Below are 15842 nucleotides of genomic sequence, written 5' to 3'. Positions count from 1 at the left end.
CCAGCAGAGGTGAATGAACAGTAATATTCAGCTCAGTGAGCATGACCGTTCGGCTCCGAAGAGAAAATCTGAATGAGTGGTTGCATACCAGCTCCTTTTATACCCGTATGTCCGGGGGAGTGGCATGCAAATACCACTCGCCAATTTTCATTGGCCTTTTATCAAAGACCAGAGGTGTCTCGGGCTCACAAGAGTGACCCCTAGTGTCACTACATCGACACCAACGTCGAGTGAGTGACAGATAGGGAACTCTGTATATTTGAATGTATGTTTGAACCAGTAAAATTAGGACATCAAACATGCACAAATAATTAAAAGCATACCCAAAATTAAAAACAAATCTGTCATAATTTACTCACCCTCGTGACTTTCTTTTTCCGTGGAACACAAAAGGAGATTTTAGGCAGAGTGTTAGTCTCAGTCACCATTCACTTTCATTGTATGAAAAAAAAAAAAAAATGCAATGAAAGTGACTATGGCTAACAATTCTCCCTGAATTTTTATTTTTTAAAAATCCTCAAATTAAAAACCACTAAAAATCCTTTAATTTTAATAAAGTTTGTTTTCCAATGACATTAAATTGGTGAACATAACTGATTCAAAATTGATTTGTAACTCTGACCACAAGTACAAATAAAAATAGAAACACTCATTAGATCATTTAAAAACCTAACCTCACTATTAATTTATGACCCCCAGCTGGCAATGTCTGAAAATGAATTTTTTTGTCCTTGAGAAAAGTAGGTAAATAACTAAAGAAATTTTAGTCATGTTTTAATATGTTATATGACCGCAGAATTATTTATACATTATAACCATTTCCAGCCAAATAAAACAACATTTTAAAATAAAATTAAAATAAAACTGAAAAGCGTGCTAGGTGTAGCTCTGCCAGCTTAAGCCAATTATGATGTAATTCACTACGGGCTGATCTGAGGAACAGTGTTTTATAATGTTGCAGTGGAGGAACAAACTTCTTATTGGTACTGACACTTTAAAATACATATTAATGGAAAGGTGAAGCTGTGCAACTCAAAGCAGAGCAGTACATTGGATCAACCAATCACTTTTAAATTGTTTTTTGTTGTTGTTGTTGTTGTCATACTTTAGTTTTCATATTTCTAGAGAAATACTGTGCAGGCCCAAGAGAGAACCACAGATTTGGACTGGATCAGGGTTAATGTTGGAAATGAGAAGTAGCTCTGACTTACAATGTGGAGCATGAGGTAGTCTCCCAGACCGGGGGCGCTGTCGATGCGGATCAGGATGCCATCCTTAAGCGAGGTGCTGAAGCCCACGGTCAGCCTGTCCGTACGGGTGCTAGGGCGCTCATTGGCCGGCCAGTTAAAGGTTATGAGACCTCCTCCTTTCCCAAAGATATACGTTGTTCCAGCTGTGAAAATGATCAAGAGAATGAAAAATGTAGTTTGCACTAATGAGGGCTTGACTCTGAACCTATGTAAACTGTGAGTAACTAATTGTGTGAGCAGTTCTGCAGAACAACCTTGTAAAATTAACTCAAGGCCCAACATTTAACAAAAAAAAAAAAAAAAAAAACAGGGAGTTTTTAATTAATGCTTAATATTTAGAGAAAATCTTGCAACCATTTAAATGTATATATCGTGTAATGGGAAAGTTCACCCAAAATTCTGCCATATTTTAATCACCCTCGTGTTGTTTCAAACCTGTTTGTCTTGCTTTCTTCAGTGAAACACTATCAGAACACAAAAAGGAGATGTTAGGCATAATGTTCAACCACATATATTTTTACCATACAGTGAAAGTTAATGTTGACTGAGTTAACATTCTGCCTAACATCTACTTTTGTATTCCATGGAAGAACAATGTTATATGGTTTTGGTATAGGTAAGTGGGTAAGTAATGGATGTAAGAATCTTTGTTGTGGGTGAACTACCCCTTTAAAAGTGAATCCAACTGCTTTACACAATCAATGCGATGCTTGTAGGAAAACAAACATAGTTCAAATAGTACAGTGCAATAACAACAGGATAAAACCAAAATAAAACATCACAAATCATTGTATCACCTCCACATGTACTCTAGAAATGACTTAAAGTTACATATTATGTAACCTCAAGATGATAGTTACAAGAAACAATTACATGCCATTAAAATGTCCTCTTCAAGTTTCCACAACTAGGCCAATGACTTTGAGGACAGTTCTGACATTTTTAAGTTGCCAGCGGTTCTCCTTACCCGCGATCTCATACCACTAGTGATCGGATCTTAAGCATGAATAATGCCCACACCTGGGTCAGAAAAGTCATAATTCTTTCGGGCTCATATTCTCAGCAGAGCCTCCTGGGAAATGCTGTGACCTATCCCAGTTAAATATAACTCTTTCCAGGGAATAAAAGCAGGGCTTTTGATGAATGAATTCTTCTATTATTGTGCATTTTATGAGGAAAAAATCAAATGTGAATGTTTCACCTGGAATCTTTTGGATTTGAAATAACAGAATACCAAAACTTGGACCTGGTGTCTCAGTAAACAAAAGCATTGTTGGGTAAACTGAAAATTCATGGGACTATATGTTTTGGACAACAGTTTCAACTCCGGGATCATGGGTAGGCAGCGCACAGCTATTTTGTTGATTTTTTATCATGTTGAGCTCTGCTCAACCATCCACCAACAAATGGCTGCAAGCGTGGTAGGAATGAGGACAGCTGGCAGGACTGCCCTCCACTCAAGGGGCTTCTCAAGTGGAACATCTGGCCCTGGAGCGGATCATGCACTCTCACAATATAGCTTTCCCTCATCTTCACCTAAATCAGACGTATTGCCTCTTTTTGTTCCTTTACGGCTCTAATTCTCAATTTGAGTTTTTGACCTCTGTGATACTTTCTCATGACAGCTTTGAAATTGCATTAGCTTGTTGTATATGCAAGATGCCGCCATCAGAAGCATCAAGGATGAAGCTATGGGCTATGGTCATGTATTTTAACAGTTTGTAATTTGATGAAGAACTTACTTCACGACCGTTAACAAAGTACGTTCTTTCGGTATATGCAGGTTTGTAGTATGAAAAGGACTTCTGAAATAGAATTTAACCGCAAAGAACAACTTACACTTTAAAAGATCTGCCTGACTCAACATTCTTTGCCATTTTTATTTTTTCAACATTTTGAATCTGATGGCTTCTTAGTTCCTGTGTCTTTATGGGATAGCAAATACCCCGTTTAAACCTGGTGCGTTTCATTTGATGCGATCACATGTGTTCAGGTGAAACACATCACTATTTACACACGGTCGCTCAAATACGTCCTCTGTGAACACTTGTGTTTGGATTTCGAGGAGAAGGTCTCTGATTGTATGATGATAAAAATCAGTCACTAAGTCAGTGTCACTGCATGATAATAAATCTCAATAAAGTCATCAAATACAAAGAAAGCACAGAAATAAACGGCGTACTGTTTCTTCCAGATACAGTTGAAAGTTAATCTAAGCACAAATGCATCATTTTGAGCAGAATTCAAAGTTATTTTAGTGGAGTACCTGAATTAAATAAGCTTCAGATGTGTGTGCTTATCATCTGTGTCACGGCATGTTGATATAAAACACACTGAAGAAGATACGTGAAGTCCTCTTGCAAGTTTATGTAAGCACTTTTTCAAATTTTCCTATCGGACAGTTATTTCCTTTTAAAGCCACATATAACCGGCAAAGTTTAAACTCTTGTCTCGCAGCGGTTGATTGACAGGTGGTGCTTCGATGCTTTCTTGGATGCATCAGAACAAATTAGCATTTAAACCTCAAATATAATGTGGTCAATTGCGTTTTACTACCTTTGTACTGTATGTGGTTTTCGTGATCTGATTACAAATGTTTTGGACCCAGTTTACACCTATATTGTGCACTGACCAAAACGCATACTAATACCATGTGCAGTCAAAGTGTCTACTGGTTTCACACCTCAGAATGTACATCACTGCACTACACCACTGTTGTACATAAGGTCAAAGTCCCTTCAAGGCAAGTCAGGTAAATTGGCAGCCATGTTTGTAACACTTCCAGGCAGCTATTTTCTGTCTCTCTACTGGATACAAATGGGATACAAGTACAGCTCCTTTCTACTTGAATGGGGATAGAATGAAGCCTCCAAAACAGTTGCTCAAGATTAGGATCAAATAAAAATTCAGCTGGGCAATAAAATCTAATGGTGTCATTTCAGGCTAGTCTAGCTAATGTGCATGTGCATTTTCTACGAAAATGTACAGGGGATGATGCAATCCAAAGGTGATTGGCTCTTTTAACTGTTGGGCGGGAATTCTATTTACACAGCTGCCATATTCAGCGTTACGATATTTCCCATGCATAAGTCTAACAGTGACCCGTCTCATCCTATAGTAGGTAAATACACATATTTGGATGCAGGGATGTTGTCATCATAAAAAGAATGTGCAAGGACGCATTTATCATTTACTCCGGACAGATCACATCAATTCAGAATGGAAAGTCACAGCTGGGGATTTGTTACCACTTGTATGGCTCAATCTGTGCTAGACTCGTAGCTGTCCATAGATACAGTGTTTCTTGTGCTCACAGACAAGAGAGAACTGAATTTAATTTGCACTTGAACACATCTGTGTTTGAATAAAAATTATATATAGGTAATACATTTAATATCATAATCAGGGGCATGAATTCTGTTGGTATTGCATTTTTACTCTGAAAGCACTTGTAACGGGGTAAGGTGTGCAAGGAGGAGGCGGGAACCGGCTGAACAGTCAATGTAAGTTTTAATAACATAAATGAACTCAGATCAACTTAAACACAAACACATAGACACACACACACAGTGGCCGCATGTGTCTCTCTCTCCCTCGAACTGGTGCCTCTGGCTCGTCTTTTGCCCCCTCCCAGCTGATTAGCCCGATTCAGGGCCGGCGTCCTCCTCGTCACAGCACTTTAAAGTTATTAGCCATTATTTGAATGACGTGGAGGTGATCTAGACTTACGCTGTTATGTCAGACGTAATGACTGTGAGGCTTTTAAAACAATTAAGAAGCCTAAGTATGCCATTCCTTTCTGCATTTTGATGAGCGCACCGATATTTTCTGTGATGCATCTCAGATTAAGGCATAAAAGGCAAATGCAGCGGAACATTTTCGTAAAAAGGAAGTAGTGTCAGTGTTTTACTCAAAAGCTATGCCTGCTTGAAATTAGCTGCCAGCTTCAAACAACCCAGCTAATGTGAATCTTAACCTGATAAGCATTCAAATGAGGACAGCATGCCACAAACCGAAAAAAGGACGAAAGGGCCTATTGAGACACTCAGGATTCTGTTTTTGGGTTTTAAGCTAATGGTTGCCTTCTTTAAAATTTACCATTAAGCAAAAGGGTGGTATCTTTTTGTGGTGATGTGGGCGTGGCCGAGTGACATCTGTGGAGAGCGAGGCCGGGAGAGGAAGAACAGTAAGGATTGAGACCTGTGGGAAATTATCTCTAACAGCTGTTCTGTGTTGCAGTGAGAGCTGGAAAGGGATAAAAGAGGCAATCCAGACCGCTGGAGGAGGGAGAGAGACGCATGAAGCTGACTGTGTGTGTGTGCAACGTTATGCTGAAAAGCAGATCTTTGCGTGTGTAAAATAAAACACTACGTGTATTGTTTACCTGGCTCCCGCTTCCTCCTTCAAGAAGACAGTTAAAGAGCTTGTCACATTCTTGAAAGAGTTTCACTCTGTCTTCAAATGGAAGGTTTTCTACCTGTAATGGAGAGCCTTCCACTGACCTGAGAATTCACTGAGAGTGCACAGCGTTGGTGAATAACACATAATGAAACCCTAGTAATGACATTAAAGAATGTAAATAAAAACCCTCTGAACTTTTACCACATTTACTTACATTGCAGTGTGCTACTTTTATAGTATTAATGCATGCATTACTTGGATATGACAATGTTGTGTAATTGCACATCAAACTACGACCAAAGAAAACAGCCTAATCTCATCTCAACTTTAATATCCTATAATTAATTCTAAAGGACAATTGCGAACAAGGGCACACCCCTTTGAAACATGCTGGTTAAAGAGATAAGGCACGATGAAGAGTTCACTAGTTGTGTGTAAAATACTGAAGAGCACAGCCTTCTCCTGCCACATTAAAACTGCAACAAGACCATTACCAGGACAGAAGCAAGGCAGACAAAAGAATGGTGCTTCAATGTGTCAGCATGCAAGGCTTTTGGGGAAAAAGCACTGCGAAAGACAGAAGTTCAAAGACCTGGTGCATGATCATCTACTGTATATGATCATAATGTAAGTGAAAATGAAATGCCTTCACTGAATATGAGATTCATCCACATCTGCCCATTTGAAATTCCAAAAGGGTGAAAATGACGCTGTCGAGCTTCGTTCCCCCATGTAAGATGAGAAAGTTCAAACAGCAAAAAAAAAAAAAAAAAATTTGATCACTCACATTTCAGGTTCTTCTTTTCAGCCCGACACTATGGATTGCAAAGATTGCTTGCCCGTAAACACACATGGATGTAATACCTTGAAATAGAGTATTTTAAGCAGTCAGCTACTGTTATAGAATGATCTCTAAAGTCAACAGTACAGAACTGCTCTTTGCAGGGAGTGTCTGGCGTTTTAAAGTCTATCAGCTCAGCAATTGGTTCTGAGCTGCTTAGATAAGGGGGCGATTAGGAAAAAACTGTGTTGAGACTTAAATTAGGTTCCAGAAGTATTGTCAGAAGCTTAGATATGAGACGCTATAAGTTCTAGACTCACAGTTTACAGATTTCTGATTTGATTACAATGACTAAAGGTAACAAGGTAAGAGACATACCTCGTGCTACAGGGCTGGGTGATATATTGAATATTCATGATATAATCGCAATGATTTTGCTGACCTTATTCCACTCCTTTTCAGTGCTCCGCACTTCTGTGATACTCATGATGACTTTTGGCAACTCTATAACCTGTAAATCCACTTCGCTTACTAATTACACTTTGACATAAATACCACAGATTTCTATAAAGCAACCACTTGACAGGAAGATCAGAGAGAGAATTTTCAAAATGGCTGTGCGCTTGTTTCTCTGGTGCATAAAGTGAATAAATTGTATTGTAATGTGCTTTTTATTTGGCCATTAACTTTCATAAAGAGCACATCAGTAGACTAATTTTACAATCCTTGTGGGCTGCACAATTAATCAAAATAACTTCAAAATATTGATATTGTTGTAGCGCGGAGGAGGACAGGGCCGGGCAGAATGATGGACGCCCGGACCCCAATCAGCCTGATGAGGCGAGCGAGGGATAAAGGCAACCGAAGACGGCAGCTCGAGAGAGAGAGAATTATGGGCAGCTGCACTGTATGTGTTTGTGTGTCTTTTTATTTAATTAAATATTATTTATATTGTAAAGCCGGTTCTCGCTTCCTCCTTTCCCTTGTACCCCTTTTACAGTGGTGCCGAAACCCGGGAGGGAGGAGGGATGCCCGTTGTAGAGTCCTCGACACTGCCGTCCACCCAGGGGAGTGCCGCTGCCATCCGCCAGGGGACGGAGTAGCCCGACGCGGGGAACGGCCACCGTCCACGAGGCGAGGAGGAACGGGACTCTCCGACCACCTGGAGCGATGGAGTCGCTGCCAAGGGAGGAGTGTCCCCACGCGCCACCAGAAAAGTGTTGGGGCGTTCTGTCCACTGGGGGTCGGAGGTTTGACTCCGGTCCGCCCGGGGAGGAGCGGCTGTCGTCCGCCTGAGAGGGTGGAGGAGTGATCGGGGACCACGTGACGGCGCATCAGAGAACTGGTGAGTGAGCTTTTTCTCTTTCTCCTCTCTCTCTTGTGCTGTCACTCTGTGTTGGCCTTTCTCTTGCCTTTTTTTTGTTTTTTGTTTTGTTTTCCCCTCCTGTCTCCTCCCAGGTCGAGGAAGGCGGAAATGACCTGCCGGCAGGTGGGGCGCAAGGCACGCCCCCCATCCCGGAGAGGAGGGGGGGGGATGTATGTCATGCTGGGGGCTCCCCGGCCTGAGGCAATGCAGGGAGGAGTGTAGCACAGAGGAGGGCGGGGCCGGGCGGAATGACGGATGCCTGGACCCCAATCAGCCTGATGAGGCGAGCGAGGGATAAAGGCGACCGAAGACGGCAGCTCGAGAGAGAGAGAATTATGGGCAGCTGCCCTGTATGTGTTTGTGTGTCTTTTTATTTAATTAAATATTTATATTTCAGCTGTATTATTTATATTGTTAAGCCGGTTCTCGCCTCCTCCTTTCCCTTGTACCCCCTTTACAATCATCATTTTTGATTATCAAAATACAAAAGGTTGTGATAAAAGACAGATAAACATAGTCTGTGTGTGCATTAGGGCTGAAACGATTAGTTGACGTTATCGACAACGTCGACAATAAAAAATTGACGACAAAAATTTTTGTTGTCGAATAGCCATTTGATCTCATTTAAGGCAACATGAGATCATATATCAGATCAGAAACTAATGATGACACATGAGCAGCACTGAAGAAAACACAGCTCACAGTCCAGATGCACTCTAAACTTTCCAAACAGCTTCATGTGATGTACACTACCGGTCAAAAGTTTTGAAACACTTACTCATTCTTTATTATAATTTTTTTTTCTTCACATTTTAGAATAATAGTAAACTCATCAAAACTATGGAATAACATAAATGGAACTATGGTAATTATGTTGTGACTAAACAAAATCCAAAATAATTCAAAACTGTGTTATATTTTTGCATCTTCAAAGTAGTCACCCTTTGCCTAGAATTTGCAGACATGTACTCTTGACATTTTCTCAACCAACTTCTTGAGGTATCACCCTGGGATGCTTTTTAAACAGTATTGAAGGAGTTCCCATCTATTTTGGGCACTTATTGGCTGCTTTTCTTTATTATTTGGTCCAAGTCATCAATTAAAACATTTTTTTATTTTTTTTTTAAATTAAATTTTAGTTCTATAATGAAATAAATTAATATGGTGGCACAATTATATTTTTGTCTACAAAACTAATTTCAAACATTTAAGCATACACCTTCGGATCAAAAGATTTTTAAGATCACGAGAAACATTTCAGTCAAGTGTTTCAAAACATTTGACCGGTAGTGTAGATCGAAAAATATAAGGGAATTATAATGCAAAAATACAAAATAAGTAAATACAGAAGCACTGTCATCATGAAATAAAGCAGAGCCGGATCTGGCATTCCACTTAAGCAAAACTTGCATGTCAGAGTGTCTAAAAAGCAAACAGTCTGGCATTATATCTTTAATGCATCCTTTATTAAAGTTAATAAGGAAGTGGGTTATAAACGAACTCCGAAAATGGCATTTCTCTGTGCGGTCAGCGCCGCGTCTATGAGTCGCGTGAAGGGGGAGAGATTGAAACTGCACCCGGCTGAGGCACACTCTGGCGTGAGGACGCTCATCCCTTGTGCGTGTTTGCTGCAGCTAGATTATAACATGATGGCTTGCAACGTATTGAATCATATACTGTAGCCTATGTGCCACGGTGTGTATCTTATTATGAAGAAAATTTACGATAGGCAGCTCTATTAAGAAAAGAGTGTTTGTTTTTGTGAGTTAAAGATGGATCTAAGTGACCATAAAGGTGAGAGAGTGTAGTCTTAGTCCATTATACACTGCAACAAATTACATTTTTGATTAGTCTTTTTTGGCTTGTTTTCAAAAAATAATATCTAAAACTCCTTTAAAACAATGTACATTTACATTAGGAGCTATACTGCAGAAGAAAAAAATTGTTATTGGAGAATGTTGGATACAATATTTCATATTTAAATATTTTAAAATAACTAAAAATAACCTACTTAAAACAAAATACATTTAGAGAAGCAACATATAAGATATTTAGACTTGCTTTTAGAGAATAGATCTTGTATATGAGTATATTTTTTTTTTTTCTTTCCTGCACTGGCAGAAATATGAACAAGTGAAAAAATACACTTATATTCAAGATACATTCTCTGAAAGCAAGTCTAAATATCTATTATGTTGCTTCTCAATGTATCTTGTTTTAAGGAGTTTTAGATATTTTAAATGGAAAACAAGACAAAAATGTTGATTACAATAGGATTTATTTGTAGTGATTTTTTTTTTTTTTGAAACTTTGTAATTCAGTGAATGTCATTTAGAGATATTTTTAAAAGATGATTTTGTCCTCTTTATTGTTAGTAAGCACATTTATTACAACCTTTTAAGTCTAGGCACAAGCTGAATAGTCGATTAAGAGCTTAATAGTTGGTTAAGAGCTAATGATCATTGCAATAATTGACCGAATAGTTGAATAATCGTTCTATTAATCATTAGATTAGTCGATTATCAAAATAATCGTTAGTTGCAGTCCTAGAGTGCATCAGAATAAACGGGTGATGCACTTTCCTGTGCATGCGCGGGGGTCATGGGCTCGTCATGTTTTATGTGCTTTTACAACGGTTCACATGCATTGTGAAAGAAAAGTACTGCAGGTTCAAGCATTTGTGCAATTCCAAACATTAGGAACTACTGCAAGTTATTATACAAATCTACAAAAGCGGCACAGTATAATAGAAAAGGAGGAGATGACAGCATTTCACCAGATGTAGAACATCAAATGCATACAGCATTTTCAGTGTCAAAATAAAAGCTCCAGAGGAAGGTGAGGTAAAGAAGATATGGTGAGGTAATACACATATTACTTTTATTTAAAACAAATCTAATCCTTAAAATAATAATGATAATTCAGTATTATATTATAATACCACACTTGAATAGGTCCCACAGTAATAATTTAGTATTCTGCAATATTCAGCTGGGTCCAAAAAAATAAGTAGTTTTTTAGTAAAAATATATGAAGGTATATAATGCATTTTATTAAAGGTGCAGTATGTAAGATTCAGAAACCCTTGTTATTAATGACACCTGTGGCCTTTAAGTGAACTGCAGCCAGCTTCCTGTTGCTCGTGCTCGCGCTCGTGCACACACTCCATAAGGATGCGAGCATCGACCAAAACAATGACGTAACGTACAAAGAGACAACGTGATTCACCGGCATCATGCTGACAGATGAGGTAGCATAATTAAAATTACACAGTTATGATTGTTTTACTACAAACTTTGAGACTGCATATTATATTTGACTCTCCAGTGCTGGAACAGGGCTAAAACAAAGTGTGGATATAGGTCTGACTATGCGAGACTGTAGTTTGAAGTAATCACTTTTCTTTGCATGATACATTGACTGCATTTATACGATAGCCTATGTTGGCGTTAGCTAGCTAGCCAGCTTTATCAATAGCTGTTAGCCAAATTTGGTGGATGATTACAGTAGCTGTTTATAAAATAGACTGTACATTATAAATATGTTGACACAGTTCAGTTTCCATCTCAACTGTCATTTTGATATATCAATGCGCTATTGTTTTATAATAATAGAATGTATATATTTTCTGTATAACCAAGTTACGTTACACTAATGAATGGGTCTTTTTGCATTATCCTGAACATTGTCTAGCATTCATTTCATGTGTTATTGTAGTTTAGTTAAAATTACACAGATCAATCCTTATGGCACTATATTTCATATGCTTTGCAGTTATGTAAGCTTACCTGTCCAATAAGAAGAATGCCAATTAAGGGTCGGTTTTGATTCCCTCCAGGAACCACGATCACGTTTACGCTTAGCCAGACTGGATTCAGTAGATAAATGTTTTTGGTTTTTTTTGGCTTACTGAGTTTGTGTAGGAGTCGGTGTTGTGCTGGGAGCCGTACATTTGCTGGATTCCATATCTAAGATAATGTTACCTAGTATTGCAGTTTGTTGTCGCTGTCGAATAGCGGAAGAGAAGCCGTTACTGTCTGAGGCAAGGCTCTCGGGAGCGCGCATAAACATCACATCCTTTGGATTGCACCTTTAAGCTACTATGTATCATTATATGCAAAGTGTAAATATGCTTATAAAAGTGCATATTAATCTCATTCTCCCTTGTGTTTATTTAGTGACAAACTGTGGGAAACATGCTTCATTATTTTTAACTAGATTTTTATTCAATGCCTTTAAAATATTGAATCTATTTGGCTATAATGGCTGTTTGGATGAAATGATGGAATGATGTTCCACTGATTAAAAACAAATCACGTTTGAGTCATTTCAGAGAAAATGTATAATTATTAAGATATATATTGACTAAAGGCTGAACAATATTGAGTATATTTTGCGAACAGTACTGCGCAAAATTCTTAGGCACATACAATGTTTTACAAAAACATTTGTTATAGAATGGTTATTGATATCTTCAGCTTTAGTGTGTCAATAGGAAATATACATTTTAGACTCCCAAATATTCCTTTTGCAAATAGAATAGAATAGAAGAACAGGGAGCCCTACAACAAATGGCATGCATGGCCCCCACAAAGCCCCCCTCTGAACATCAAGTCAGTCTGGGTTTACATGAAGAAACAGAAGCAACTGAGACAGCCTAAATAGACAGAGGAACTGTGGAAAATTCTCAAAGAAGCTTTGAACATCCCATCTGCAAGAAAAACTGTGTCTAGGTGTACCTAGGAGAATTGGTGCTGTTTTGAAGGCAAAGGTGGTCACACCAAATATCGATTTAGGTTTTTTTTTTTTTTAATGTTTACTGGACTTTGTATGAAGTTAACTGACAAATGAAAACTATTTATGGCATTATTTTTGAAGAAATCCTCACTATGCAACATTTTTCACAAGTGCCTAAATCTTGTGCACAGTACTGTAATTTTTGTTGCCATACCGCTACCCACCTTGTGCACTAAATTCAAACACTTCTGCAGCTTGCTAGTTTTATTTTGTTTTTAATTTAACTAGCAAATGAGGAGTCATGCACACGCTATCACAGCATGAATCCCACAGAAGACCTGTGGGTTGAATAAACCCATTTCTGCCCATGGGCCACTCAAGAAACCAGATGAACAGCATTCATATTCTTTCATTTTTGAGTGCAAGTATGATACTGTTGGCTGTTCTGCTCCTCTACAGGTGTTTCTGTAAATGCTTCAGTGATCGAGGAGGGAGACAGATGGGTTTCTGAAAAGAGAAGTCGCAGATTTAACGGTAGAGTAATATCAAAGATCTCACTGCACATTGTGCACTATATGGAGAGAATATCAGAGATGCCATTTCCCTAGATCTCTTTTCTCCCCACCCCCCTTGAAAAGTCCCCCATCATCCCACAACCATTACGCCTAAAGTTATTCCGAGCATGTTTACCTACTTGAAAGAAGTCTTTTTCATTCGATCATGAAGTGAGGTTGGTGAGGCCACACTGCTTGGCGGCCTTGGCTTTCCCCAGAGAGAGAGAAATTCAATAGAGGTAATCATTACTGTGAGGACAAGTACTCAAGAGTGAGATGGTGCTGCCATCCAAACACCTCAGAAAGAAAAAAAGATAAAAGTCCCATTTGCACAACGAGAACAAATACAAATGCAAATCATGAATATCAGGGAAAACAACAGAAATGAGAAACAATTAGAAAACATAACTGTTTTGTTCAATAACTGTCTTGTTTGCCTTATAATATAAGAGAGTAGGAGAGTTAACAAAATGTTCATAATTGAAATCTCATTACATCTTAAATGGTAAAAATGATGTTCATAACTCTTCTGTACACATTTTAAAGCAGTGATTTTTTTTGTACAATTGCACACTTTAAGGTGTAATTTCTGGGCCCTCAGCATCATAAAATAAAATTGATTGCTTTCAAGCAGGTTTCCTGAACACCTTTAACTGTTAATGCACATGACACTATCGGATGTTTCCAACATGGCAAAAAAAAAAAAAAAAAAAAAAAATATGAAATATGAAAATGTGCCGTCCATAGCAGTTTTCTAATATCACAACCCAAATGTACGAGTTTTTGCATAACTCTGTTTACTGACATTCCTCTTCATTAAGGAAAAACAGACAGTTGTTTTGGGAGATTAAGAGTTTTTTTCCAAAGTAAATTAACATTGTGCATGAATTGTGCCAATCACAGAGCACTTACCTTTTTCAATTATTTAGCAATATTGTTATTTGTTTGTTAATGTTATTTAGCAAAGCCAGAAAATAATGAGGCCAACATATGGCATTTGAGCTGTCAGCAAATTTTTAACTTGCAACAAATGACGACATCTGAAAAAAATCAATGTGTTTGCTCATCGTTTGTTTCAGTAGAGACATGCAAACTCGACAAGCCGGGAAGGATAATCATTACAACACATAACATATTGATTCACTATTCGCTAGCAAATGGAGATTAGGAAACGTTATTCGTAATGTAGCTGAGTGGCAAGCTTTATGAATTACTTCCATCTGACAAACACATGCCGAGACAGCATCCATTGTGCAAATGTCCTGTGGGCTGGGGAATCGTGTTACACATTTCAAAGTAACCAGGTCTCAGCACATATGGCGAGAATGTGAGTAGGACTGAGTAGGCTTCTCTCTGAATGATGACATCACTGCATAGATGACTCTGAACATTTCTGCCAAATTCTTGTCAGGCTGCATTTCATGGCTGGCTTTTCAGAGGGATCGAACGCATCCTTTAAGCAGAATGTGCTCATCTACAGTGAATAATCTCCAAGCGTCTAAGTGATTGCCAAACAATGGAGAAAGACAAATGAGAGGCATCATAATCAGAGAGAATGACTGATGACTTGGCTTTAAACACAGTTCCCTTTCACCGATAGCCACTGTATTGATTTGGCATTCTGTTATTAATGGGGAAACGATCTTTCATTGGGTTTTTTTGCAGGAGAAAGGGCACAATAAAGATGCTCTTTCTGCTTTACAGATTAAAATGACCTCTTGGTAATTATCAAAAAAACATTTTTTTTTTAAGTTGTACGAATATTGTAGGTACAAACAGAATGTGTTTATCTAAAATGCTGTGGCAGAAGTCAGCCATTCAAAATAAAAATTTGTTCAGAACAACTGCGTCACACCTCCCGCAGATCATTTGATTTAAAAAAATTTGTCATTACCTACTGTATCTACACTCATGGTGCACTTGCATTGTCAAAAATGTCCCAGTCCTGCGGTATAAGTACAAGTTATAACAAAAGTATGAGATGGTGAAATCATAAGAAATCATAAGAGTTGGCTTGTACTGTGCATAAACTTATTTGCTGATTGTATAAAAAATAAATAAAATAAAAATAAATAAATCTCTGTGTAAGGGTCTCTCCCAATAATTTTCTATAGGCTGTCAATTTTGACCGCAAACAGCAAAGGTGTTTTTTTTTTTACAACCATTTAGACCCATCAAATCAAGTACATTTTATTTTTTTAATTCAAATGACAAGTCTAGGAAAAGTCACCTAGTCTTGTACCACTCAGATTGAGGAAAACATTTTTATGACTGAACAGCCAAAGAAGGTTTAAAAATAGGTGCATGACACCCATGAGCGTGTCTCTGAACTGCTGTAACTAAATTGCAGTGGCCATGGGAAATTAATTAGAAGAGCAATTAGACTGGGTGGTAAAGCATAGAAAGTTCTAATTTTTCATGTTAACAAAATGTGGTCTTGAAAGGCCACAGCCAACAATGGAAAGATATATGCAGCAAACCCACTGCAATGAGCACATGCACTCTCACTGTAACCATTTCCTGTGTTCCCCAGCTGTCAACACTGACTGTTCACTGGGATAATTGGCCATTACTTCTACTTTTGTGTTTAAAGTCCCACTCTCTGAGATTTCCTAAGGTTATATTATGACAAATTATCCAATTTGTTCTACACTTTAGCAAGTGGCATTAAGCCAGCCTTGGTAAAAGGTTAAAAATATTTTATTCTTTATTTCTCTTTGGCACTGGAAAAAAAGAATCTATATATATCGAGC

General features: G+C 38.2%; 1 protein-coding gene across 8 annotated transcripts in view; it reads right to left on the bottom strand.

The window, feature by feature from the left end:
* LOC127454684 (neurexin-3a) overlaps positions 1 to 15842 on the bottom strand; it is a 444655-nt gene that overhangs the window by 126477 nt on the left and 302336 nt on the right. For all 8 annotated transcript variants that reach the window (XR_007899593.1, XM_051722045.1, XM_051722042.1 and 5 more), the window contains one exon: positions 1212 to 1393. Coding sequence is in view for 7 of the 8 variants with exons in the window: in XM_051722045.1 (XP_051578005.1) it covers positions 1212 to 1393 (182 nt within the window). In the remaining variant the exon portion in view is untranslated. The remainder of the gene's footprint in view (positions 1 to 1211; positions 1394 to 15842) is intronic.

Source organism: Myxocyprinus asiaticus, chromosome 17 (assembly GCF_019703515.2).
Source record: "Myxocyprinus asiaticus isolate MX2 ecotype Aquarium Trade chromosome 17, UBuf_Myxa_2, whole genome shotgun sequence".
NCBI lineage: Eukaryota > Metazoa > Chordata > Actinopteri > Cypriniformes > Catostomidae > Myxocyprinus > Myxocyprinus asiaticus.
This window is presented reverse-complemented; position numbering and strand designations above follow the sequence as displayed.